Source organism: Diplodia seriata (genome assembly GCF_021436955.1).
Source record: "Diplodia seriata strain FDS-637 chromosome Unknown scaffold_1, whole genome shotgun sequence".
NCBI lineage: Eukaryota > Fungi > Ascomycota > Dothideomycetes > Botryosphaeriales > Botryosphaeriaceae > Diplodia > Diplodia seriata.
The window spans coordinates 1,303,800-1,329,187 of NW_027117308.1; the positions used below are offsets into that span (position 1 = coordinate 1,303,800).

The 25,388-nt window shown below is 58.2% G+C and overlaps 9 protein-coding genes across 9 annotated transcripts; 4 read left to right on the forward strand and 5 right to left on the reverse strand.

Annotated features, from left to right (window-relative positions):
* Positions 1-76: 76 nt before the first annotated feature.
* Positions 77-1,523, forward strand: EXG2_1 (glucan exo-1,3-beta-glucosidase; the record flags this gene model as incomplete). Its single annotated transcript, XM_066771909.1, has 4 exons — positions 77-138; positions 194-274; positions 357-1,177; positions 1,246-1,523. 4 exons carry the CDS (start codon positions 77-79, stop codon positions 1,521-1,523), a joined length of 1,242 nt encoding a protein of 413 aa, XP_066637188.1.
* A 314-nt stretch (positions 1,524-1,837) lies between these two features.
* On the reverse strand, positions 1,838-2,812 carry SLS55_000399 (uncharacterized protein; the record flags this gene model as incomplete). Its single annotated transcript, XM_066771910.1, has 1 exon — positions 1,838-2,812. The coding sequence occupies one exon, from the start codon at positions 2,810-2,812 to the stop codon at positions 1,838-1,840; it is 975 nt and encodes a 324-aa protein (XP_066637189.1).
* Positions 2,813-3,634: 822 nt separating this feature from the next.
* Positions 3,635-4,982, forward strand: SLS55_000400 (uncharacterized protein; the record flags this gene model as incomplete). The annotated part of the gene is made up of 2 exons (XM_066771911.1): positions 3,635-4,421; positions 4,486-4,982. 2 exons carry the CDS (start codon positions 3,635-3,637, stop codon positions 4,980-4,982), a joined length of 1,284 nt encoding a protein of 427 aa, XP_066637190.1.
* Positions 4,983-6,314: 1,332 nt separating this feature from the next.
* SLS55_000401 (uncharacterized protein) lies at positions 6,315-7,633 on the forward strand (the record flags this gene model as incomplete). The annotated part of the gene is made up of 2 exons (XM_066771912.1): positions 6,315-6,352; positions 6,412-7,633. The coding sequence occupies 2 exons, from the start codon at positions 6,315-6,317 to the stop codon at positions 7,631-7,633; spliced, it is 1,260 nt and encodes a 419-aa protein (XP_066637191.1).
* Positions 7,634-11,121: 3,488 nt separating this feature from the next.
* On the reverse strand, positions 11,122-11,962 carry SLS55_000402 (uncharacterized protein; the record flags this gene model as incomplete). The annotated part of the gene is made up of 2 exons (XM_066771913.1): positions 11,122-11,755; positions 11,808-11,962. 2 exons carry the CDS (start codon positions 11,960-11,962, stop codon positions 11,122-11,124), a joined length of 789 nt encoding a protein of 262 aa, XP_066637192.1.
* Positions 11,963-16,240: 4,278 nt separating this feature from the next.
* On the reverse strand, positions 16,241-16,837 carry SLS55_000403 (uncharacterized protein; the record flags this gene model as incomplete). The annotated part of the gene is made up of 2 exons (XM_066771914.1): positions 16,241-16,511; positions 16,689-16,837. 2 exons carry the CDS (start codon positions 16,835-16,837, stop codon positions 16,241-16,243), a joined length of 420 nt encoding a protein of 139 aa, XP_066637193.1.
* Positions 16,838-17,421: 584 nt separating this feature from the next.
* On the reverse strand, positions 17,422-21,017 carry SLS55_000404 (uncharacterized protein; the record flags this gene model as incomplete). The annotated part of the gene is made up of 2 exons (XM_066771915.1): positions 17,422-17,834; positions 17,885-21,017. 2 exons carry the CDS (start codon positions 21,015-21,017, stop codon positions 17,422-17,424), a joined length of 3,546 nt encoding a protein of 1,181 aa, XP_066637194.1.
* Positions 21,018-22,132: 1,115 nt separating this feature from the next.
* Positions 22,133-23,291, forward strand: SLS55_000405 (uncharacterized protein; the record flags this gene model as incomplete). Its single annotated transcript, XM_066771916.1, has 2 exons — positions 22,133-22,301; positions 22,417-23,291. The coding sequence occupies 2 exons, from the start codon at positions 22,133-22,135 to the stop codon at positions 23,289-23,291; spliced, it is 1,044 nt and encodes a 347-aa protein (XP_066637195.1).
* Positions 23,292-23,940: 649 nt separating this feature from the next.
* On the reverse strand, positions 23,941-24,288 carry SLS55_000406 (uncharacterized protein; the record flags this gene model as incomplete). The annotated part of the gene is made up of 2 exons (XM_066771917.1): positions 23,941-24,255; positions 24,283-24,288. The coding sequence occupies 2 exons, from the start codon at positions 24,286-24,288 to the stop codon at positions 23,941-23,943; spliced, it is 321 nt and encodes a 106-aa protein (XP_066637196.1).
* Positions 24,289-25,388: the final 1,100 nt, after the last annotated feature.

Genomic DNA, 25,388 nt, shown 5'->3' on the forward strand with positions numbered 1-25,388 from the left:
CATCGCAATTCCAAGGCATTGAGCCTCTCCGTTATAACGTTTTGTCCGCTGTCGGCCTTCATTCCACATCTTAGCCATGCTTTCGAGATACTTGGCTTCCGCCCTGCTGGCTGCTCATGCGGCCCTGGCTGGTGTCATGTGCGCAACACCAATGCAATTCTGTTGGGATCAGCCTGCTAACCCTTGGGAACAGTGACAAGAGGAAAGCCTCTTTCAATTGGGGCTCTGACAAGGTTCGCGGCGTCAACATTGGCGGTTGGCTAGTCCTGGAACCGTAAGTTCATCCAAACGACCTGAAACTGCCTCAAATTCCATCCACCTCCCTGTCGAGCTTGCAAACTAATTCCCTCAATCAGATGGATCACGCCCTCCATTTTCGAGCAGTTCGACGCGTCCCAGGGCATCGTCGATGAGTTCACCTTAAGTGAGAAGCTCGGGGCGGCCAAGGCCGGGGAAATCTTGAAGCCGCACTGGGACAGCTGGGTCGGATACGAGGACTTCCAGCGCATTGCGGATGCCGGCATGAATGTGGTCAGGATCCCTATCGGGTTCTGGGCCTACGACACTTTTGGTTCCTCTTACGCGAAAGGTGCCGCACCCTACATGGACGCCGCCCTCGACTGGGCCAGGGGCACTGGTCTCAAGGTCATAATCGACCTGCACGGCGCGCCGGGCTCCCAGAACGGTTACGACAACTCCGGACAACGGATGGACTCTCCGCAATGGACCCAGGGCGACACGGTGGACCAGACGCTTTCGGTGCTCAACACGATCGCGGAGAAGTACGGGACGGCCGAGTACGAGGACGTAGTGGCGGGCATCCAGCTGCTGAACGAGCCGGCCGGCTACACGCTAGACCTCAACACTATCAAGCAGTTCGACCGCGACGGCTACGGCAAGGTGCGCGCCGTGGGCGAGACGCCGGTCGTCGTGCACGACGCCTTCCAGAGCCCGGCGTCGTACAACGGCTTCATGACGGCGTCGGACAACGACGTGCGCAACGTGGCGATCGATCACCACGAGTACCAGGTCTTCGACACCGGCATGATTGCGTGGAGCGCGCAGGAGCACCGCCAAGGCGTGTGCAACAACAAAGCCCGCTGGGAGGGCGCGGACAAGTGGACGTTTGTGGGCGAGTGGACGGGCGCCATGACCGACTGCGCGAAGTGGCTGAACGGTAAGTGATTGCCTTCCTAGTTGAGACAATATGTAGGTGGAAAGGCAGCTAACAATGGTATTTCCCAGGCTATGGTCGTGGTGCCCGCTACGACGGCTCGTTCGAGGGCTCCAGCTACGTCGGCGACTGCGCGTTCGCCAGCGACCTCAGCTCGTGGGACCAGCAGCGCAAGGACGACACGCGCTGGTACATTGAGACGCAGCTGGAGGCCTTCGAAAAGGTCGACGGCTGGGTCTTCTGGAACTTCAAGACGGAGGCGGCGCCCGAGTGGGATTGGAGCAAGCTGTCGGACGCCGGTGTCTTTCCCAATCCCGTTACGGACAGGAAGTTTTCCGCCATCTGCTAAGAACCTGACGGGAGTCGGGAAGTCTGCGGATGAGCAATTTTCGTTAGCTTTGCGGTGATATGTGCATTGGGTATGGCAACAAAATACAGGCAAGCGAAGGACTTGTCTCAAATTTCTAATTGGGATGAGCATACGTAAGGCTCTCCCTATACGCCTTCCTGGAGGCGAATGAGTTATACGAAAGGAGGGGCTAATTAACCGAAGTAACATGTTCATGACTCTCTTTCCAATTTGCGTCTACATGCCCTACAATGTGACTCTCGACTTCTGCAGCCATTTCTCACGACCAATACATCAGTCTCACACTTCATCCTTTATTTCTTCAAGCTATCCGCATACGCCTTGACCGTCTCGATCAATTTCCCATCCTCCTCCAACCCAAGCCCCAAAGCACGCCCGATGTCAAACCGTTCCGGCCAACTCAACACAATCTTCTCAATGACGGGATCAACCTTCTCCTCCACGAGCCCCCTCACCTCCTTCCCGCCCACCTGCTCCAGCGCATCCAAGACATCGGCGATCCGCACCGTCACGCCCGGCAGGTTTACCGTGCGGGTCAGGCCGCCGAACCTGTCGGCGGGCACGTCTTTGACGGCGACGAGGTTGCGCACGACGGTGCGCGGCGAGCACACCCACATGCGTAGCCGCTTGTCGACGGGCAGCACGCTGGGCCGGCCGTTCAGCGGCTCGCGCACGATGCCCGACGCGAAGCTCGACGCGGCGGCCGTGGGCGCCCCCGGGCGCACCATGACGGTCGGCAGGCGCACGACGCGGGCGTCGAGCAGGCCGCGGCGGGCGTAGTCGTTGAGCAGGCACTCGACGATGAACTTCTGCGTGCCGTAGCTGCTCTGCGGCAGCGGCAGCGTGCGCTCGGAGAAGGTCTGGTCCGGGCCGGCGGTGTCGGGCGGCCCGTAGACGGCGGTGCTGGAGGTGAAGACGACGGTGGCGCCGGGCTGGGTGGCGATGAGGTGGTCGTAGAGGTGCCGGTGGGCGTCGAGGTTGACGCGGTAGCCGAGCGCGAAGTTGGCTTCGGCGCCCGACGACATGATGCCGTGGAGCGTGTAGATGGCGGTCCATTTTTGCGTGTCGAGCAGTGCCTGCGCCGCGGATGGGTCCGTCAGGTCCGTCTGCGTTGAGGTGATGCGCGAGCCGTCGGCGCCCGCGGGCGTCTTGGGCGCGGCCACGTCGGTGAGGGTGAGGTGCGTTTCCGGGGAGGCATCAAGGAGCGCGGCAGCTAGCTCCTGGCCGACGAAGCCGGAGGCGCCGGTTATGAGGATGTGCTTGGCCATGATGGTGATGGTGGTGGGATGTTGGGATATCAAGTTCGTCGGGTCAGTTCGGGGAGTTGGTGCAGTGCGGACGCAGTGCAGTGCAATCTACTCGGGACAATGGATTGGCTCGACTCAAGCAATTATGTTAGTTCAATTGAAGATTGAGCGAGAGTTGATCAGTGAGCCGCGAGAACGTGTGTATATACACCTTGCCCATCCTCCTCTATCGGCATTTGAACGCTGGCGGTGCGGGGCATTGTCGGGAACTCAGGCAATGACGAAGTGAGTCGTGCGGGGCGCGGCACAAGGTGCTCACTCTCTCTCCACAAAAAATAAGCATCTCGGCACGAAGACGCAGCGAAAAGAGTAGCGGACATCTCGCCGCCCCCGCCTGCGCACTTCTCTCCGTCCACCTCCCGCTTCCGCTTCCGCTTTCTGCGGAGCTCCACACCCATAGCTCTTTACGGTCGTCGCCCGCAACCCAATCCAATCCCATCACAACCAAGGTCCTATCCACGAAAACCAATTCGCCGCCGCTTCACGGAAGGTTTCGCCCAAACGAACGGCGGCCGCCCGACCGACCCGCTCTGCTAATGACAATGATCGGATGAGACCGCGCATGGGCTCCGCTCGGCCGTCATATATGTATTGCTACTTCAATTCCATGGTTTCCTGCAACTTGGGTACCTGAAGCTACCCGACTATCCGTTGTGCTCCCGAACATCTTCGCTTTTCTAGACCCGTCTTCTTTACTCTTAAACGGTCGCGACCTTCGTTAATACCTCTTCCTCCATCTTCATTTCCTCTCCTTCCAGCTATCATCAATTGCATCCCCCTATCATGGCCTCCCCTCAACCCCTTCCACTCCAATCCACCCTCTCCGCCCTCCCTCCCGTCTACCCCGGCGACCTCCGTGCCCAAACCCGCGCCCTCCTCACCTCGACTGCGTCCAAAATCCCTCTCCTCATCGCCCTCGACGACGACCCGACGGGCACGCAAACCTGCCACGACATCCGCGTCCTCACCGTGTGGGACGTCGAGGCGCTCGCGGCCGAGTTCGCGCGCACGCCGGCGGGGTCCGGCTTCTTCATCCTGACCAACTCGCGCGCCCTGCACACGGCCGACGCGCGCCGGCTCGTGGCCGAGATATGCCGCAACCTGCGCGAGGCGGCGGGCGACAACACGCCGTTCGAGGTCGTGCTGCGCGGGGACAGCACGCTGCGCGGGCATTTCCCCGACGAGCCCGAGGTCGTGGACGAGGAGATGGGCGGGGGCGGCAGCGACGCGTGGGTGCTGGCGCCGTTTTTCTTGCAGGGCGGCAGGTACACCATCGACGACGTGCATTACGTGGCCGAGGGGGAGACGTTGGTGCCGGCGGGCGAGACGCCGTTCGCGAGGGATGCGACGTTTGGGTACCGGAGCAGCGATTTGCGCGATTGGGTGGTGGAGAAGAGCGGGGGGGAAATTGCGAGGGAGAGGGTGGTGAGTTTTGGCTTGGGGGACATCAGGCAGGGCGGTCCGGAGAGGATCGCGGAGATGCTGGAGGGGTTCGAGAAGGGCAGCGTGATCGTGGTGAATGCGGCGGCGGAAGAGGATATGGATGTCGTGGTGCTGGGGTTGTTGAAAGGTAAAGATGCGATTTCCCTCATGCTCTTTTGTCCCATATGAATTGGGCTGACACTGTCTTCTAGCTTCGTCGAAGGGCAAGCGCTTCCTCTTCCGCACCGCGGCTGCGTTTGTCTCTGCGCGCCTGGGAATCTCCCCTATTCCCCCCATCTCAGCGCAGCAGTTGCAGCTTTCTCACGAGGCTGGTGGCTTGATCATTGCCGGATCTTACGTACCAAAGACGACGGCGCAGCTCGAGGTTCTGACGTCCAAGAGCGGCGACAAGTTGACGACGGTGGTCCTGGACGTGGAGAAACTCCTGGCTTCGCCCGAAAGCGCAGCTGAGGCCATTTCAGACGCTATCGCCGTTGCGGAGAGAGAGATCACGCGGAGACAGGACGTGCTTGTCATGACTAGCCGCAAGCTAGTAACCGGCGAGGATGCAAAGAAGAGTCTGGACATTGGCTCGATCGTCGCGGATGCGCTGGTCAAGTTCTTGCAGCAGTTGAAAGTCAAGCCGCGATATGTAATCGCCAAGGTGAGTGGAAAGGAGACGCAGGCTGAGGGCATGGATGTGGGCTAACTCGTCTGTTGGTGCAGGGCGGGATCACATCATCGGACATGGCCACGAAGGGCTTGAACATGAAAAAGGCGATGATTGTGGGGCAGGCAGCAGCTGGTATCCCATTGTGGCGCTGCGACGAGGAGACGTGCAAGCATCCGGGGCTGCCGTATGTTGTGTTCCCGGGGAATGTCGGTGGGAACGAGACGCTCTACGACGTGGTCAACGGCTGGCGAGTATAGATCTGCGTCAACATACCTGAAGCAGAAGGTCGAATGCGGAACAGCCTTTACGCGGCGTCCCCTGTTTCTTTTCCCGGCTGGTTGTGATAGGAGCCGGCGTCATACATGCTTGCTGCTCCTGAATCGAAAACATGAATGTCCCAAATATATACTCGTGCTACTAAATTCCAATGGCATCCGAATTGCTGTGGGGCTCTGGAAATCACCCGGAGTGCTTTAGCCACAAGAACCAGGCAAACCAACCCGAAAATAAGTCCAGGCATGTGGCACAAAGCATTGCTCCTGGCAGATACGCAGGGGACCATGGAACCGGCCTAGTCTGCCGGTAGTTGAACCAACTGCCGAACCTGGTTCCTTGTGACGAAGTTCCCCGCCTGCGATAAGATAAGTAAACCACGGAAATGCGGAGAGAGCTCAGCCTTTTTCTGCGTAGCCTGCCACCCACCTCAAGGGTCAGCATTCACCGGAAATGCCCGTCGACTCGAGTATCGCCTCGCTGCAGCACGAGATCGCGTCGTGCGAGCGCCAGCTGCACCGCCTCAAGCAGCAGCTCGCCGACGCCGAAGGAACCCGCGCCCACAATCAATCGTTTTCCTCGACTGCCTCCGCCGCCTCCTACACCCATGCTTCCTCCGGTTCCGCTGCATCCCTCCCGGCTGACACGTTCCACGCCGACGCGCATTACAACAGGGAGTTTCTGGGCGCCGCGCTGGGCGGCGGGCTGCCGGACGAGTGGCAGGCGGAGCTATGGGCGGTGCTGGAGCAGCCTGCGCACAATGACCACGGCTCGCGGCGGTGGCCATTGGAGACGAACGAGTACAAGCGGTATGGACGGCAGCTGATCATGCCCGAGGTGGGGTTGCAAGGTACGGCGGCGGGCAATTTCATGCTGCATACACTTGTTGGCTGACGACGGGGGCGTGCTTGATTGTTAGGTCAGTTGCGACTACGGAGCTCTGCTGTCCTCATCGTCGGGGCGGGCGGGCTGGGCTGCCCGGCTGCCGCCTACATCGCCGGCGCGGGAGTGGGCACGCTCGGGCTGGTGGACGGCGACACGGTGGAAGAATCGAACCTTCATCGCCAGATCCTGCACAGCACGAGCAAGGTCGGGATGCCCAAGGTGGAAAGCGCCCTGAGGAATCTGAAGTGGTCAGTACGAGCTCGACCATCGAGTCTAGTGGCAATCAGCTAACAATTGTGTCGGCCAGCCTGAATCCAAACGTCAAGTACTATTCCTACAATACTAGATTGGCGCCCGAGAATGCTTTGGACATCTTCGCCGAGTACGACCTCGTTTTAGACTGCACAGACACGCCCGCCTCACGCTACCTTATCTCAGATACATGCGTTCTCTTGGGCAAGCCGCTTGTGTCTGCGTCAGCCCTGCGGACCGAAGGGCAGCTGATGGTGCTGAATAACCCGCCACGGCCATCGGGAGACCCAACTGGCGGACCCTGTTACCGATGCGTCTTCCCAAAGCCGCCACCTGCTGAAAGCGTCGTCAGCTGTGGAGAAGGCGGCATCCTAGGACCGGTGGTCGGGGTCATGGGAGTCCTCCAGGCCCTGGAAGCGATCAAGTTGATTGCGGCGGGCATCGAGAAGCCTTTATCAGACGAGATGGATGTGGACGGCGCCTCGCCAGCTTCTGACGAGCTGCACGACGCGGCGGCAGCAGGCAGCAAGCCCGCAGGCAACAAGCCATCGCTATTACTCTTCTCCGCATACAGCAACCCGCAGTTCCGCTCTTTCGGACTCCGTACCAGAAAGCCAAAGTGCGCCGCGTGCTCTGCGCTGGCAACCGTGACGCACGAAGCCCTGACGTCTGGCTCGATGGACTACGTGCAGTTCTGTGGCGCTGTCAGCCCCGTCGACGCCCTCTCCCCCGAGGAGCGCATCTCGGCGCTCGAGTACGAGCAGGCACGCAGCGGAGTCTCGACGGCAGCCAAAGAAAACGGTCTCATCTCTCCCTCGGATAGGATGCTGGAGAGCCATAAGCACATCCTCGTGGATGTGCGCGAGAAGGTTCAGTTCGAGCTGGCGCACCTGGACGGTAGCATCAACATACCCTTCTCCGACATCGTCGCCACGCCCGTACCGCCGCCGCCGTCATCATCGTCGCCGCCCGCGTCAGCTGCCAGCCCGCTCGCAACACCTGCTACCGGCAGCGCAGACTCGCCGGCCTCTCCGAAGCAGGCAGTAGGAGGAGGCAGTGGCGATGATCAGCCGGCGGCATGGCTCACCCAACTACGCCAGCTGCCCTCTAAGCAGCCTATCGTGGTGGCATGCCGCCTCGGTAACGATTCGCAGCTCGCGGTGCGCAAGATGAAGGCGCTGGGATTGGACGAGGACGGAACGAGGAAGATTGTTGACGTGAGGGGAGGGCTGAGGGCTTGGAGGGAGGATGTGGATGCGGAGTTCCCGGATTATTGAAATGGTACCTGAGAGCGTTGTTTCCTGTTTTCTGATATCCTGCATCATGGCGCCAAGGCGTTATTGGCATGTTCTCATAATACTAAATGTTTGCGAAATAGCTGAAGCAAGACCTTTCTACGACTTCCATCTCTGGCCATCTTCCAGAGGCTTCTGCAACCCTCGCCTTATTCACCCACAGTGCTCTTACCTTTGCCCATTTTTGCACCATGCCGTGCCACCGCCTCAAGAAATCTACTACTATGGTCAAATCCTCCTGTACTTTCTACCGCCACCACGTGTTTCCCTAACGACTTTGGCTTGCCATATCCTCCCTCTTCGCCCAAGCGCTTTAAGGGTCCTGTCACCTGTCTTTTCTGCGGCGAGTTACCCGCTTCCCGGCATCCCCGGCGCGGACCGCCTCCGGTGCAATTAGCGCGTTGTAGGAACTATTTGCCACCAAGGGACAAAAAGGTGGCTGGTGGCCGATCGTCTTTTGCCACGAGGGCTGGTGGTCCGGCAGACCGGTCAGAATCATCACCCTCAGCAGCAGCACCATTCGCCCGTGCGTGCACAGCTCGATCTATCCCAGCCGCTTTTGTGGAAGATGGGCACTTGTCCGCGTGGTAGGTGTGTGTGAAGGATGGATGGCGAAAAAAGGGTCGAGGAAAGAAGCGCCGAATGCGAACGCGGCATGACACGCTGTTGAACCTTTAGCACCACGTTGTCTTCCAATGACGTCTCCACCGAACCCAATAACTCTTGCTATGTGGCCGATCCCGTTCTTCCCCGGGCCAGTCGGAAGAGGCGGCGGCGATAGAGGGACGCCTGTGAAGGGAGGGTCCGATCATAATTTTGTCAAGACGTTCCAGAAGATGAAACGAATGAAAAGGAAACAAGGGTGTGGAGGAGGATAGTAGGGCGATATGCAGGGCCACCCACTAAAAACCATCGCCTCAGAAAAAAAAAAGGAAAAAGGTACCACCACACCCTCTTTCTTGCTTCCTCTCGCGTGGACGCTCGGACGGTGATGAACGCCTTGCCGGAGACTGAAAACGCCACTATCACCACCGGCATTCTGGCCTTGCCTTTCGTCACATCGTTAACCCATGTTTCAGCACCGTTCTTCCCCTTTCGCCCCTTCTCCGATACATAGGTTCCACCCTTGCCACCTTGCCTGGCGAGCGCACGTAATGCACGATCGACTCGCCAATTGACTGTCATCTTTATCTGATCCGACTCCTGGCCAGTGGAAATCAAAAACAAAAAAATGGTAATTAGGCTCGGGATACTCCCGCATCGTGCATGACGCCGTCGGGTGGCCGGTCCCTTGATTCCCATTTTCTATTTTCTTGCCAGCATCGCACGGACGAAAAATGGAAAAGGTACCAGCACACCCACACACGAGTTATGCAAATGAAAGGGAGGGACGTGCCCGGCACGAAGAGTAGTGCTGGTACTTTAGCGTTGGCCTTCCGCGACGGCGGCGGCGGCGGTCATGATGTGGGCTGGTGGCAACGTCGGGGAGCCTTGAGATCGGAGCAAGTGAGGCGACGGTGATCGACGTGGGCATTGCTATCGACTGCTTCCACTCAGCCGCAGACAGTGCACGTTTCGCGCAAGGAAGTAGAGCCGCGACGCACTTTCCATACATTGCTTCCTACCAACAAGAAGAAGATATGAGCTCGTTGCAGCAGAAAGATTGGGAGCCCAAAGGAGCGGATCGATACCCGAGCGTAGTCAAGCCACACGCGCCGCCGACACGGCACGGCCAAAAGTTCGTTCTGTTTCAGTCAGATGGAAGAGCCAGCCCTCGTGTGCCCGACAAAAAGGAAAGCCCGACGAACCGGGATGGATGGTTCGGATGGAACCTGCAGCGGTTCGTTGCGAGTAATGGATGCTGGCCGGCGTGCCCCGGAAGCCAAGCCGACGCTCCCGCGGCAAAAGGAAACTTGCAAGGATCGGGGATGAGAAGGAAGTGGTGGCCGCCACTCTCTCGTCGCCTCGCCCGAGAATCCTCGCGACACTTCCACCTTGTTCATGGTACGCTAGGCTCGGGCAACAGCGAGCGTTGGGGCTAACCGGCCTGCTTACTTAGCCTTTGGGCACACGGCAGGGATATCGAGTGTGAGTCACAGCATTTGACTTTCTCGCCTTCCCGTGTGGTCATCGTGTGCGTGTACAAACGGCAGCCTGCCTGCTTTGCTGGCCAACAGCAAGAAGAAGCGAAGTGAAGCGGCTCCCAGCTGGCCGCGCGGCGGTCGAAGCCCGAAGGATGAGCATGGGAAATCCGAATGGCGAAAAAAAGCAGAGACCAGGCCCGCACAGTCGCCTCGCTGCTCCGAGGGTTGGGTAATGTGATGGGCCGGGGATGAGGCATTGCAAGCCACACCCCGGACCTTGGTCCCCCGTCACGCATTTCGCGGCGACTGTGCTCGCTGGGCCGTGTGGGTATCGGATCAGCACCATGGCTGTGCTCTGGGGGCGAACGAGGGCGGCTAAGCCGTCGGGGTTTGGGGTACGAGGATGCTCTTGCGGCAAACCTTCTTGCCGAAACGGTTGAGGCTTACCCGAGCCCTTGCCTGTGCTTCCTGTCCCTTGCTGCGCCGTCCTTTGCCTCCACCGTGGTTGATTGACGGCGCTTCCAGGTTGGCGCTGTTCCCTCGGGCGAGGACTAGTCCCGCCCATCTCCATTGCATTGCCCTCGAACATCACAATCATTGACACAAGAGTTTAGAGTGAAGTCGTTGAATTTTGAAAAGTGCCATTAACGTTGCCAAAAACAAATGAAAATCATAACCATCGTCCAAAAGCAGCCAGTGCTTGGAAAAAGCCATCCGCAAAACCCGAGCAAAGAAGCCATTCTGTTTCCGTCCCATTCCTATCCCTTCCTGTAGGGAGAAGCTGCCCCGCCGATGTCCTGTTTTCTTTCCCAACCAAGTAAAGAAAATGAACAGCCCGAACCAAGATAAACACGCACCACACGGGTATATTTCTCGATGCAGGAAGAGGGTATGAGAAGACAGAAAGCAAGACGAAAACAATGGACCAAACCCGAGCCGTTTTTGCATAACCAGAACCAAAAACATGAGATGACCTCCAAACAATTGTTGTAAAGCAATCAGCAGCTCTTGACCCACTGCAGCCTCGTGAGGCGGCAGCAGGCAGACGGGGTATAACAATTTTATCCGCGGGAGAAAGGTATCGTGCGAGGAAAACAAAGACCGAAAGCAGGAAACAGATAATAGTAGTACAGGGGTTTTAAAGTTTTGGGGTATCGCTGGTATCGCGCAAAGAACCCGGAAACGACGACGCCTGTGCTTGAAAGACAACTCAAAGCAGATAACCATGTGCGCAAAGGTTGGTATACAAGAAGCGAAGGTATGGTAACTGGAAAGACGATAGAGGTTGAAAGGAGATCGTGATTAAAATCCGATAGGTTTTCGAGCGAAGAGGGTGGACGAGGCGAAAAGTAAGCGAGCCGAGAGACCAGACGATGGGTGTGAGGCTTAGTGACGGCCCTTCATGCCCTGGACGTCGTCCATGTGGTTGCACATGGCCACGAACAGGTCGAAGAAGAGCTTTCCGCCGTGCTCCATCTCGTTCTGCATGGTTCCGCTGCGCTTGAAGGTGTGGCGGGAGCGGATGATGAGAGCGAGGTAGTGGGCACGGAGCTTGCTGTCGCTGTCAGGCGTGTTGGCGTAGGCGTAGCGAGCCGAAGCCAGGATGGTGCTGCACTGGATGCCGGACTGCAGGCCCTGCTTGCGAAGGGCAAGGCGCTTGAGCTCGTCCAGGCCGTACTTCTCGGCCGTGCAGTAGAGCACGGTGTCCTTCAGGATCATGCCCATGCCATTGACGTAGACGGTCGTCTCGCCGCCGCTGGAGGCCTCGAGGCGCCAGCTGTTCCTCTTCTTGTCGTGCTCCAGGCGGGGGTAGTAGTCGCCCTTGTACAGGTACTCCAGCACGGACGAGAAGACCTCGGGCTCCTCGTCGGGAAGGTCGATCCGCCTGGCGGTGGAGTTGAAGAACTGGCCCTTGCAAACAGCCTGAAAGTAGGGCGAGTGGCACAGGACATCCTCGTGGGCGGCGAACAGGCGCTGGTCCCGGCCGATGCAGAGGGTGATGATGGCGGAGGTCATGGCACTGGACGGGGTTAGCGGAGAGCAGAGGCAACGGGCGAGCGCTGGTGACTTACGGGCTGTTGGTGCCGCTCGACGGGGTCGACTTGACATCCTCCATCCGGCGGGCCATGGAGGGAGTGTGGCTGACGGACATCTTCCGCTTGCTGGTGGACTCCTTGCCCACGCGGCCCTGGGACACGCTGGCGGTGCGTCGTCTGGAGCTGAACATGGTGTCGGCTGTGTGGAGGTCGGGCTTCTCGAAGGTCTCAGTCGTGGATCCGCTGGGGTGGAAGCGGACTAGAGACGGGTGGGCCAGGCGCCTTTATAGAGGAGCGGACAGGCAGCACTGGGCAGCTACAGGGCTGACGGCGATCGGTGGACCTAGGCAGCACCTCGGCGTGGTGGAAAGGGGAGTCGTTCCGGAAGGAAGGCTTCAGACGCGGCCTCAGCACGGGCGTGAACGACTATATGGCCCGTGGCAAGCGGCGCACTGATGCGTGGGGGACGTGATTGGGCGCGTCGCACGGACGAGACACGGGAACGCGATATCAGGTGCCTCGAGGCTGACTCAAGATTATGTGACTCGGCTCGGCTAGTCCAGCAGGGGAGAACGGAAGGACAAGGGTTGCGCAGGGGAGGGTGCTGTGGCTCAGGAGGAGGCGGACGGGGGGTGTGGCTAGCTAGTTTCACGGCCGCTGCAGCTTGCACGAAAAGGGATCTGGGTTCTGCAGCTCCAGTTGGGCGCAGCACCGCATTAAATGGGCGGCGAGCCTGTGAGGAGCGCTCACCGCTGCCGCAAAATCAGCGCGAAACGCAGTACGATAGGGACTGACACGGAGATGATGGCCGCCAAAATTTTTCACGCATGCTGGTGATGCGCAGAGGACAGCGCATCGCCTGCACCTAGCGGATCCCTAGGCGTGGTTTCTTCCCTGCTCGGAGGCGCGGGAGGAGCGGCGCTAGGCCGCGCGCGGCACAGCCGGACGCCCCCCACAAGTGCGCGCCAAGCCGCACAGGCCGATCGCTCGCTTCAGCGCGGCTCGCCTGCCTGTCACCCCCGTCCAGTTTCACCGTCTCTTGTCGCCCGCCCGTTGCTGTCCAATTGCGCGCCCAACCCGCTCACCGCACGCCTGCCCACCACCCTGCGGTCCGATGACGCCGTCCTGCGACACAGATACATACGCGTACGCGCCGTGAGAGCGAGGCAGGGCTCCGCACCGCCGTGGCCTCGGTGCTGCCGCAGCCGTTGCGCACACGCGGCCGCCGCCTCCGTTGCTGTGGCCGCTGCCGGCTGGTGCACACCGGTACGAGGCATACAAGACCGTTGAACGCCTCCCTCCGCGCCGGCCCCTTTTGCCTTGTTTCCGCTGCTTGAAATCAAATCAGTGCGCCGCCAACCTCGTCTGACAGGGTGCTTCCGGGGATCCGCGACGCTCAATCCAGCAGCATCTCCTTCCCTCCCAGCCTCGCAATGCTCCAAGCCGCCCCGGTCCTGTGGCCGTGATGCGCGCAGGTGCGCCTCACCGCCCGCTAGCTGTGTCTCGCATCTCCAACAAGCGAGCGAGCGCACCGCCATCCTTCGCGAACGAGTCACTGTCTGAGCGTGGTGATCTCGCACATCGTGGGTCTTTGGAGGATCACGATGTCGACAGCGCGACAAAGCGTCTCGCCAGGCCCACTCTGCGGCCGACCGCTCCTTCGGATCCCACGCATGACGGCCAACAGCCTGTGCGCGTCGCTCAACGGTCGAAATCAAAAATACGTGTCCACCAAGCCTCCGGACTTCTCTCACCGCCGCATCGTCAAAATTCATGCGCGTCCCGTGCCGCGCTGCGCAAGCAGCGTTCGTCTCTAAACAAAGTCTCCCTCAGCGCCTGGAGAGCCAGGCGTCCCAAATGCGAGGCCTTCCAGAAGCTTTGCGCTTTGATGAAACCGACGCTCGCTGCGCCAGCGCTTCGCGGAATCCGGAAGCTGCGCTTTGACCGCACCTTCGAAGGCGAGAGCTCGGAGTGGAGGTGACTAAAGAGATTTGGACTTCCGGAGGCGGCTCCCCTGGCAGCAAAGAGGAGGGTGAGCAAAGACCGTGTTGTCGCACCTCGACTCATGTCGTTAGGCCTGCCTTCGACGGCCTAGTTTCCCGTCTTTTCTGACTTCTCTGGCTCTATCAATTGCCCATCAACAGGCTCAACGGAACTAGTCAGCCGGTGCCGGACGGGCATTTGTCCATATCATCCCCGAAATTTCCCAACCTTCCCGGCCACCAGCCCGGCCTCCCCCTGCTCGCACGCCGCCGGTGTGGACCGGGTCTGGAAAGCGGAACGCACTGACTCTGGGCCTGTGCGTGCAGACGGACTTAAGCCCTCCATCCGGATGGATAGCGTTTAATGTGCTACCACTCCCATCCTCGTCGCTTGTCCCGAAGGCGGCAGGACCCTTCATCTGTATCTGAGTGTTGCATATCAGATTGCGCCTCGCCTCGCATGTGGTCCCACAGAAATGGTCCCTGTTCGCCTCACTGCCCCAGACGCACTATGGATTTGACATTTGCGATATTCACTTTGCTTCAGAATAACCGTGTCGACCCGCGGGCCTTAGGAACCCCAATCCTTCCCTCACCCAGTCGTTGATGATCCATCACCTCAACACTGATATGCTTTACTTGTGACGCTAACATATTGGTTGGAAGTCCTTCCGTCGCCCTGGCAGTGGCGTGACTGCAGGTGAAACACAAAACTGTTGAATGTTCACTTCATTCGTGCACGTCGCTCGGCTCGAGACGCATCCCATTAGGTCCCGGGTGGGTATTCCGGCGAGGTCGAGGCCTTTTCTGCATGGTGGCGTAGGATGCCTTCCCCGTGCCGCGTATGTTGCTTTTCGTTGAACATGGAACCGAGCCGCGATATCAATCTGCCTCGGGGCCGAACGGAGCGGATGCTCATCCCCAAGCCGTCAGCTCCGACTTCTACTTGCATCCATCACTTCAACCGTTTTCTGCAGCAAGCATGTTCAATCACAGACCACATGCCCACGTCCAATCCATTCGTCTCATTGAACGTCTCTGTCGTTTTTCTCACACATTCACCATCAGCATCCCAAACTTCCGAGCCCATGGCACCATCAACGTCCAGTCGAGCATCCACTTCCGCCACATGGCCCGAGCTTCTTCCGCGCGATCAAGAACGCCTCGCCAATCCCCACCGGCGGCCCCCGAACACTCACTACACAGTACTAATGCTTAGCGCCCGGCTACAACCATCAGGCGTTCCCTTCGATCTCTCGATCTGACGTGGTGGTTCACCGTTTCTGCGTTTACCGACAGGTGACCTCGTGACGAGCTGGATGAATGGATGCACACTAAGAAAACCGAGCCGCCGGCCGGTCAACACTTCCCAACCAACGACCAGCGGTAACAGCAAAGCGATAAACAAACACTAGAAGATGCACACGAGGATGTCAGCAGCAATCCTTCCGCTATCGTGTTATCTCCGCTCGTCCCATCGTCCGGAAATGGTGCGTGGCGCGCGTGATCAGATGGCCGGCCTCGTTTTTTTTTTTCTGCTCAACCGGACTGTCGGTCGGATGTGCGGTGAGTGGGGATGATTCTCGGCTTGATTGGCGTGCGTGAGTCGTTTAGTGGTCGTAGTGTCTGTCGCCAAAGAAAGCGGGCGTGCGCGCGCGCGCGGAACTTGTGTGTGTTTGTGCGTTGTTGGTCGAAGCGCTGTGCACACATATCTCCACCCGTAGGGCTGAGGTGGAAATTTTGCACAAAAAAGAGTGGTGGAAAAATGGTGGTGGCAGTAAGCGAGCCAGGGCATGGGAACGACAACAAAACAAACAACAATAAGATGTTCGTTCACGCCGCGTGCACGTGTTGGTCAATTGTGGGGGAAGCATCCTCGTGGCATATCGGTTTAGGATCAACTTGCCACTGATGGACCTCTTTTGGTGGGCTTGCCACCGAAGCGGTCTAGGTTGCAGCGTTGTGCGTGGGGTAAACAATGGGGAGCACATCAACATCCGAGAAGTGGCTTTGACGAGTGCTTGGCTATGTAGTTGGTGAAGTAAAGAATGGGCGAACGCGATGGTTTAATCCTTCGTCGAATATGAACGCTAGGTGAATTCTGGCATAGCGCCTTGTGGATCTATCCTTCGACATCTCGTGTGTCCGTTGCACATAGGACACACAACTGAGCGGATCCTGAATAGTGTGGCTAGTTTTGTTTGATATCTGAAGAGTTGTTGGAGCGAATCGCTAAGAGCCAGTGAGGTTCCAGTCATGCTTGATGACTTATGTGGTTGAGATCCTGAACAAAGAGAACAAGCTACATGCAACATATATCGTCACTTAGCAAGATCTCAATTTCGAAAGCAACAATGAGGTGGCTCTGCTCTGAGGTAGCGAGCTGCCGTAGACACTCACCCTTCGATTAGTCCTCTTAAGTGCTGAAGTCACCGTTCTTCGATACTTTAGAAGGGCGATTATCATTCTTCGCTTCGGCCTCTCTCTTCAGTGACGTTTCTCGTTCAAGTCCAGCTGGTATGAGGTCAAGTGGTCCGCCACAACTTTTACAGTCCGGCCTCCTTTCAGGATTAGTCCCTCGGACTCTTCTGAGGCGAGAAGCTCATCCTGGTGGTTCTTGACCCAATTGGTGCACCACACCGGTAGCAACGGATTCGCTACGCCGTCACAGTATTGGACAACCCTTTTGATAAAGGTCTCGGGGGAGATATGGCAGGCATCGATCTTGCTAGCGAGTAGGCTCGATAGCTTGTCGTTACTGTAGTCAATAATAGTAATGGCAGATTTATGATGCTGGCCGTCGACATACACCCATCCCTTCTTCTCTATATAGTCGAGCAATGTGAGCTGCTTGTTCGCTTCAACACCTTTTGCGTCGGGATGCATGAACTTGATAGCATGCACCGTAGGACTGTACTCTCCAATGTACAATTACTCGGAAATCATGCTGATTGTCTCGGTGGAAGTCCACAGCTTGATTCTGCGCCCATCCTTCGGCTTAGATTCCGTGTGCTTCACCGAACGGCGAAGGTTAGACGACTTCAGAATGGTTTCATGTACGTAGAAGACCGGTTCATTCAGCATGGGACGCAGCTCCCATACGGAACCCACAAATCACCTTGGAAAGTTCCAGCACAATGCTGACAGGTAGAAGGAAAGCTCGCTTACTGAATTTTGCTCCACGGCACGCAGGGAGACTCATCTCTACCCGGCAACATCCGGTCGATCCTGTGAAGGGGGATGTGAGATTGGCTTGATGAGGCTGTGTGGGTGCCGGGAATGAGAGAATGACGGCGAGGATGTGACGGGGAAAACAAGAAAGGGCAGAGGTAGGTCGTGTGTAGTTGAGGAAAGAGCCCCCGGGCGTGTTGCCCACGCGAGCCTTCCACATCCACACCTCAGATCAGTGACGTCAGCAAAAACGGAAGGGGAGTTTCCGGGAATGCTCAATCTACTTCTGGATTTGATTCGCTACTTTGTGCTTTTGAGAAAAGGAAAAAGAGATCGGCTTTGAAGCACCTTGACGGCCACCTGCGTCTGCGCCCACCAAACTAGCATGATTAACCAATGTATGGTATCCTACCTCCCTCAAGCACTCTTGGTATCTGAGGATACTGTCTGAAAGCACACCAACTACTACGTTCTTTTTAACCAATCAGTCCTGCTGCTCAATTCTCCTCCGCCCAAGCGCGCGCCAATTCCTGTGCAGCCTTGGCTCTGAGGAAATCACACACATCCTTGCCTTTCGCCCCATGAGATAGGCCTCTTCGCCAGTCCCAGCCCCTCTTTGCATCTTTGCTGAGCGTGCCGCTTTCCCCATCTACGAGGACGCCACTACCCTCGGTTGACGGGAATATAGAGCTGCCCATTAGGCTGTACGAGCTGGCCGTCAGGTTGGAGACCGATTTCTTGAGCGAGCGCGGCGGCTCCATGTTAGATGAGCCTGTACCGTGGGCATGTGCTAATGCTGCTTGGAGATGTTCCTCGCACTGTGCATAGACCAGCGATGGAGCGGTTTGAAGATCCTCGGCCGCACGCATGAGCGTGGAGAGATCGAATGACGAGAGAAGACGCTTCGGATCTGTGAAATCATCAGTAACTGTTGTTTCATATGCTCATGGTGTAGCTTACGAGTCACGAAAGGCAGGGACTCGCCGAGCAGAGTTAGAAGTCCATCAACCTGGACGGCGGAGTCAATGTCCGGATCATAAAGTCCGCCACGAATGCTGTCAGCCGCGCTGCCGACAACGGCAATTAAAGCCTGGGCGGCGAGTCTTTTCCTTTCGAGGGGACGGTGAGCAGGCTTCTTGCCTTCCGGCAGGTTGACTTCCTCATCACGCAAGTCGTAGAACTTGCGTAGGGTTGCGTAGCCGCTGAGATACATGGATAGCATCTGAGCAGCTTCCAGGTCGGACCGCGCGAGATGAGATAGAGTCTGCTTAGGAGTATTGATGAGTGCCTTAAGACGCTCGTCGAGATCGGACTGCGCCGGATAGGCGGTGGAGTGGATGAGGCACAGAGAGATGAGTAGATCAAGAACGTCCCTGATCTTCTTGGAATTGTGCGCGCGGGCGTAATAGAACAAGGCCGAACCATAGTTGTACGAGTTCTCGGCCAAGGAAGCCGCATAACGCTCGGCGATCATGTTAGCATGCTCAATGAGCCCAAGATTGTTGCAGACACTGAGGATCTTGTCAACGCGCTCTGCCGAGCTCAAGGGGAGCCGATCGAGGAGTTCGCTAATTTTGTTCTTCGCGGCTTCAGCGTTGTCGAGACGGCCCAAGACCTGGATAGCCAACTCCCAGCCTTCGGCATTCTGGATCTTGGGTTTGCCGAATAGGATCTCGGCGTACTGCTGAAGGATCTCGTCCTTGTCGTAACCAGGCTTATCGCCTTGCCCGTAGCTTAGGACCATGAGGTCACTTTGATCGAATCCTCTCAGGAGGTTCCTCGAGGCAGATTGTCCGAGCCAGCCACCAGCACTTGCAATCTCAATTATCGCTGCCGTAATGGTCAGAGACCATCCACGCATGATAGGGATGAGGCCATCCATATTTTCCTCCATGACGCAAGCAAGAGCAATCTCGACTGAATTGTTGCTGTTGATCGAGAGGCCAGGGTCTTCTTCTGCCATCACCCTGGCGAGCGCATAGGCAAACCTCTTGCGATAAGCACGTCCAGGTGTGACATCTGCAACCCTACTGTGCTTGGAGCGCTTTGTCGACCGTAGGAGCTGTTCCTCATCCTCACCATCCCACCAAGCGGTAAGACAGATGGTGGCCTCTAACCAGTCAAAGGCAGCGCCGAGGATTTCTTCTTCGTTGCCGAGCAAAAGGCTGTAGAGGATTTGCAAGTTCTCATAAACAGTGTACGGAACCCTACTCTCAGCCCTGCGACTTGCTGTACTGAAGTTGTAAACACCGTCGTCCTGAGCGCTCAGACCAAACTCATCATCGACGAAAGCGCGTTCACCTTCAGCGAAAAGCTTGAGATCCTCGAGCGCATCATTAACGGTCCTCCTATACAGACCCCAATCCATGCCCTTCACGTCCCAGTCGTCGTGAGTGTAGGCCGGACAAATCTGCAGCACATCGATGGCTTGCGCAATCGCCTTCTCCACATTGACGAGCTCGATGCCAGCATAGCCAGGTCTCTCGTATCCGTCTTCCATGGCAGAGTCGGCGGCGGCGAAGTTGCCTTCCCTCAGGAAGTGAATCGCATCATTGAAACTGCCCCTCATAACGCAGGAGAAAATGACATCCCAGAAGCCAGGAGCAGCAGAGTAGCTCCCTGCCATCCGCTGAAGATGCTCAAACTCGGCAGCGCTAGGATCGTGACGTGCATTCAGCCAGTCGACCAGAACCTTGGGAAGAGGAGTCTGGCCAGTGGCATATTGACGTGCGAATGACTGGCTAAAGGCAGAGAGCTGACCGCGCCTGGACAGCGAAAAGTTCTGCTTCTCTGGTTCGAATGCAGGAGGATGGTGGATCGGCAGAAGCAGGCTGGCGATGAAGTCGGCCTTTGCCAAAGGCGAGTCGTCATCTGCGGGCCCAATGACATCGGGAATAGGCTTGTGCGGGTGGTTCCAAAGGGTGCACAGGTCCTTCACAGCCACCGACAGAGCTTCCTCGGTTGCATCTCCTTCACCAAGGGCGTAGAGAACGCGCTCCGTTTCCCGGACGAGCTCATCCGGCTCTTGCAAATAAGTAACCGGGCGAGCGGCTGCGGCGGCTGCGAAGCTCTTTGCAATGCTTCCAATATCGTATTGGGCGCCAGACTTGCCCATTGGCGGGGGGCGCACCGGGCTGCGCATGGTCGAAGCCCTGGACCTGTTGGAAGGCGATCCCCTCGCCGAGCCTTTAGCGCTGAATTTTTGGGGAGACGCAGGTCTGCTGGACTTGCGCGATGCAGGCTTGGTCCCGAAATTGTCAATCATAGTGTCATCCTCATCTTCCTGCATTTCCTGGTCCTCCTCCATCTCCTCAGCCTCGGGCAAACCATAGCCATGTTTGTAGTCGTCGTCCATCCGCTCGTGCTCATTTTCATCGTGGTAGTAGTGTTGCTGGTCGAAATAGCCGCGGTCGTCGTAGAAAGGATCCGTTCCAGGAGGAGGGCTGCTCGCAAGCGCATCAGAGGGCACGTCCGAGGGCGCGTCGGAGTAGTAGCTACGCGCGGACTGCGACCGAGTGGGAATGTAGCTCCTTCCGCGTCCTCTCGTGGTGAAGGCGAAGGCAGACATTGTCCTGCCCTTCTGCTGCGAGGGTGAGGGGCTGGGGCGGCCGAAGCGGTAGTTTGGAGACGGGGTGTTGCGCGAGGCCGTGCCGCGGTGCTGGCGTGAGCCGCCGAAAAGCTGGCGTGAAGAGGGTGGGGGCCCGTTCGGAGTGGTGGAGCGCACAGAGCGGTTGGACCACAGCGGACGGCCGGCGGGTGTTGTGGAAGGCAGATTCCCGGAAGAGAGTCGACGGGAGCCGGAGGGCGTCGAGGGCGAATAGTGCCAGCCATCCTCCCTCCAGAAGCCTTCTTCATCCTTCTTGCGGCCGTACATCCTGGAGATGGCGGACGGAGCTTCGTACTTGATGCGCACCGGCGACGGGCGGCGGTAGCGATGACGATGGTTCAAGCAGTTGCATCGGCGCTTGGGGTCTTTGTCCAACGGGTCGATGCACGTCTCGTTGGACTTGACGTGGCGGTGCTGGGGCAGTTTCTGGTCATGGTTAAGGCTGCGCACACCAAAAGGGCTTTGGCTTCCAGAGTCCCGCTCCATTGGGCGTGGCTGGGCGTGTTCGCTCCCTCGTGTTGGCGTTGCGACAAAGAGACACGCTCGGTCACGACGCGACAAACGCGCCGGCCATCACGTGCGGGGCTCTGGCCCTGACTCGCCTGCACTGACGCGCCTGAGCCGCCGCCCTCGAACGCGCAACCGCTCCCACGACGCTGCTCCCGCTGCAAAGTCGCCGTTTGCACTCGGCTGCTCGCGCTTGGGCACGCGTAACAAACGCGACACCGGCGCGAGGCAAGGCCACTTATTGGCAGGGCAGTCGAAATCACCCCTCGAGCAGCTCCAAGCACGCGGGCTAGTCCCTTTTGGCTCCGATAATCTGCAACAGCGGCCGTGTAGCACCCAGAGCTCCCACCACTCACGTCACCCGCCACCCGCACCTAGCCTTCCGATCAAGAATGCGGCCCGAGGCGCTTCGAGAAGCCCGCCGGGTGGGTACCTGGCTGCCATTGACGACTAGGAAGCCCAGACTACCGCAACCGACGCGTAACGCGTCTGACAAAGGTCTCAAGGCGCAGGGCGAAGTGGACAGTGCAGAAGGCATTGGACCATCTTTGGATGATATAAAACTCTAGACCCTGTTTTTTCGGTAGACATTGACTTCCATATGCTGATGTGACGGATTGAGAGCAAGGGCGACACACAGCTTCATGGGCCTCTCGGATTCTATGCTGGCATGATAGTTAAACGGAACGGCCGGGGCAGATGCAGATGGACAAGATGTCGCAATCCAGCATGTAAAAGCGGCCGTAGAAGGCAATAACGTAGGGCTTCTCCGTAGGCGTTTCCCGATGTTCTTCGGCGGGGTCGCGGTTGGCCTGACGAATCTGCGTCACGTCACGCCGCATCTGCCCCTGCGCGCATCTGCCTTCCTCCAACCACAGTCCGGCTCTGCAACAGCCTTTCCCGATTCCCACCCCAGCTTGACTGTTTTCCCTCGGCCTTTGCGCCTTTCCACGTGGATTCGTTCGGCCGGCGACCTTGGCCAAGACACTACAGCGTTTGATCTGGGACCGAGGAACACGGTATAAGACCCCGTCGGCCGTCGTCTGGATTTGATCTTGACCACACACCCCACGCGCATCGAAAACGCAACGAGTATGGCGGCATCCAAGGTGTCGGGCTCTTGGGAGCGCATCTACGACGCCGAAGCGCTCCGCCGCTCCTCGCAGGTGGCTGCCTCGTTCGGAAACCAACTGGTCCTTTTCGGTGGAGAAGTCCAGCCCAGATTGCCCGTCGACAACCATGTCCATCTCATCCATCTGGACGGTGAGTAGATGCGTGCGCCCCGTTCTGCAGACCCACACACAGCGCCGCACGAGCCACTCGCACTTTGCCCGGCGTAAATTTGGAAAGAGCCGGGGCGAGACTGACAAGCACGCAGCCGGCTCGGGTCAGGCCGCCGTATCAACCGTCAAGGCTGACCCCAGCTCTCCCTCGCCACGGGTCGGATCAGCGTCGACTGTGTTGGGCAATGTCGTCTACCTTTTCTCCGGCCGCGGCGGCGAGGCCATGGCTCCTATTGAGGAAAGGGGTTCATTATGGGCATACGATCGCAATACCTCCAAGTGGTCCACGGTTGCTCCGCTCAGCACAAGCGCCCCCTATCCGCCCGCTCGCAGCTACCACTGTCTAGCCAGTGACGGCCAAAACAATATTTTCGTCCATGCTGGCTGCCCCGAGAAGGGCCGCCTGGCGGACCTGTGGTCTTTCGATTTAGCCACGAAAGAGTGGGCGGAGCTCGCTTCTGCGCCGGATCCACCCCGCGGCGGCGCATCCATCGCCTATGCCCAGGGAAGATTGTACAGGATGAATGGCTTCGATGGCACTACCGAGCAGGGCGGCAGCCTCGACGTCTTCGACCCCGCCGCCAACAGCTGGTCTTCGATCAAGTTCGCGCCCGACGGCATCGAGGGACCGGAGCCACGGAGCGTGAGCGCGCTGTTGCATGTCCACGTCATGGGTCGGCCCTCGCTGGTCACGCTCTTCGGCGAGCGAGACCCAAGTGCACTGGGGCATCAGGGTGCTGGCAGGATGCTGCAGGATGTGTGGGTGTTTGACATCGAATCAGCGAAATGGGCCAAGGTTGGTGGCGCATCCATCTCGGCTTCATCGGCAACGCAGCTGCCCCCCGCCCGGGGCTGGTTTGCCGCAACCGTTAGGCACGCCGACACGCCTGCAGCTATTCTCGTCCATGGCGGCCTGGCAGAGACAAACGAGCGCCTCGGCGACGTGTGGCAGCTGCAGTTCGCGGCGTGAGGTGCGAGGACCCGGATGCGGATGCGAGGTTCATTGTGCTTTTCGAGCAAAGTCACTGGCCCAACGCTGCCCCCGACTCGCTGACTTTAGTCCCCGCAGCAGCCGCAGGCCCGCAATTGGCCCGTTCAATGTACCCTGATTCGCGCCAAGGTAGTTGAAACCCGTAAGCAGAGGCTCCCACGCGTTGCAAGCGGCGTGATGGATGGGACTTCTCGCCTGGCCGCAATCCTCCGGGTCGTCACTGCGGGTCTCGTCTTAACTTGGACCTCGCCGCTCTTCTTCACCTCTCATCTCGTCTCCTGCTTCTTTTCACCCGCTCTCTGTGTGGCCCCCTGCAATAGTCATCATGTTAGGATCAATACTACCGCTTTTGGTTTTTCCATTTGCTGTCTCTTCACACACGAGTCCCATCCCGGGCAGTATCCATCCAGGCCATGGTGGCGCACCGGCGCCTGCTATGCCGCCTTCCCTCGAGCCGCCTTCGTACTACTCGTCAGCCCTACCAACGCCCAGCAGCATACCGAATCACGACAGCTCGCCGCAAAAGCCTCTGAACGGCAACCCAGCAGACCTAGAAGTGCCACAGCAGCCCGTCACGCCATCCCCATCCTCCGCTGCCAGCCTAGCAATCTACTACGGTACGGACTCATCATCTCCCGAGCATCCTTCGCTCGCCGAGCTGTGTGCGGACGACTCCATTTCCACCATCCTTCTCGGCAACGTCCACGGCTTCAAAGCCACCAACGGTTTCCCTATCGTCGACTTCGGCGCCGCCGGCTGCACTGCTAGGCACGCCGATGACGATCGGTTCGCGCCCGGGCTGGCGTGGTGTCCGGAGCTCGGCCGCCAGGTGCAGACGTGCCAGACGCGCGGCAAGAAGGTCTTCCTCAGCATCGGCGGCGGCAGTAGCAACACCACCCTCTCCTTCGATGATGCGGCAGATGCGCGTCGCGCTGCCGTCATGCTGTGGAGCCTCTTCGGGCAGGGTGACCCGCATGGTCCGGACATGCGACCGCTGGGCGAGGCCGCAGTCGATGGATTTGATTTCGGTAAGCACCAATTCTTCTCTTCTTTTCTTCCCCTCTCTCTCCTTTCCCTGTCAAGAAGAAGCGAAGAAAGAAGAGGAAAAGAGTTCCGAGCTCCGAGATCCCTCCCCCCACCCCTTTCCCGAAATCATCATCATCCTCCACATTACCCCCACAGAAAAAGAGATCTCGCAGATCATGCCAATCCCGCACATCACTGACATCACACCACTCGACAGCATGGACGACAACCCAGCCCTCCTCCTCTTCGTCCGTCCAAGCATTCGCAGACACCATGCGTACGCTTTCCGACATGCGCAAGAACTACAAGCCCAGCCACATTTCGAGGACTTCTACGTGCACAACTGATGATGATGAAATGTTCCGCGATATGATCGACGTCTCTTTTGCAACTCCCGATGGCAGTAATGGTGAAAGAGGAGGCTGCGAGAGCCCGTATCGTACGAGGCTGGCGGATAGGGAAGCGTGAGTCGACAATTAAGAGCCCGGTCGCTTGCGGGCATCGTGTTGTGTTTATCTTGGTTCTGGCAAGAAAGGAAGAAACGGTGGCGCATCATGGGCGGAGACGGGCGTTTCAAGGAAATTTATTTTTTGGATCTATTCTGGTTTCAGAAGGGAAGAATGGTCGCATTCATCAGAGCAAGCGGGCGTTTTCTGAGCGTTAACGGCACGCATTTTTCCGCGTTGTACAAGAGCTAGAGAGTCGGCATTGGAATGTGGAGATAAGAACATCTCTTTTGTGCATCCCGGCGCTGTGGATACGGAATGCACCTTATAACTGCAGCCACCCCTTCGACTAAGATGCCGGAACCGTCCCGGTAATCCACCGGCCCAGCCTCCTCTCCGCCCACAACGCTCCTTCGCTCATTGTCAACCACGCCAGCCCAGCCACTTCGCTTCCTGTTAGGCATCTTCTCCTGTCTGCACCTTGCCGCTAGTGCAGCCGTTTTGCTCTGGCTGAGCCATGTTAATCAATTCTTCATTTTAGTACCATAACGGAGCAACGCAGCGGGTAAGGCAAGGATTGAGCCTGCAGAGGTATTGCACCCAC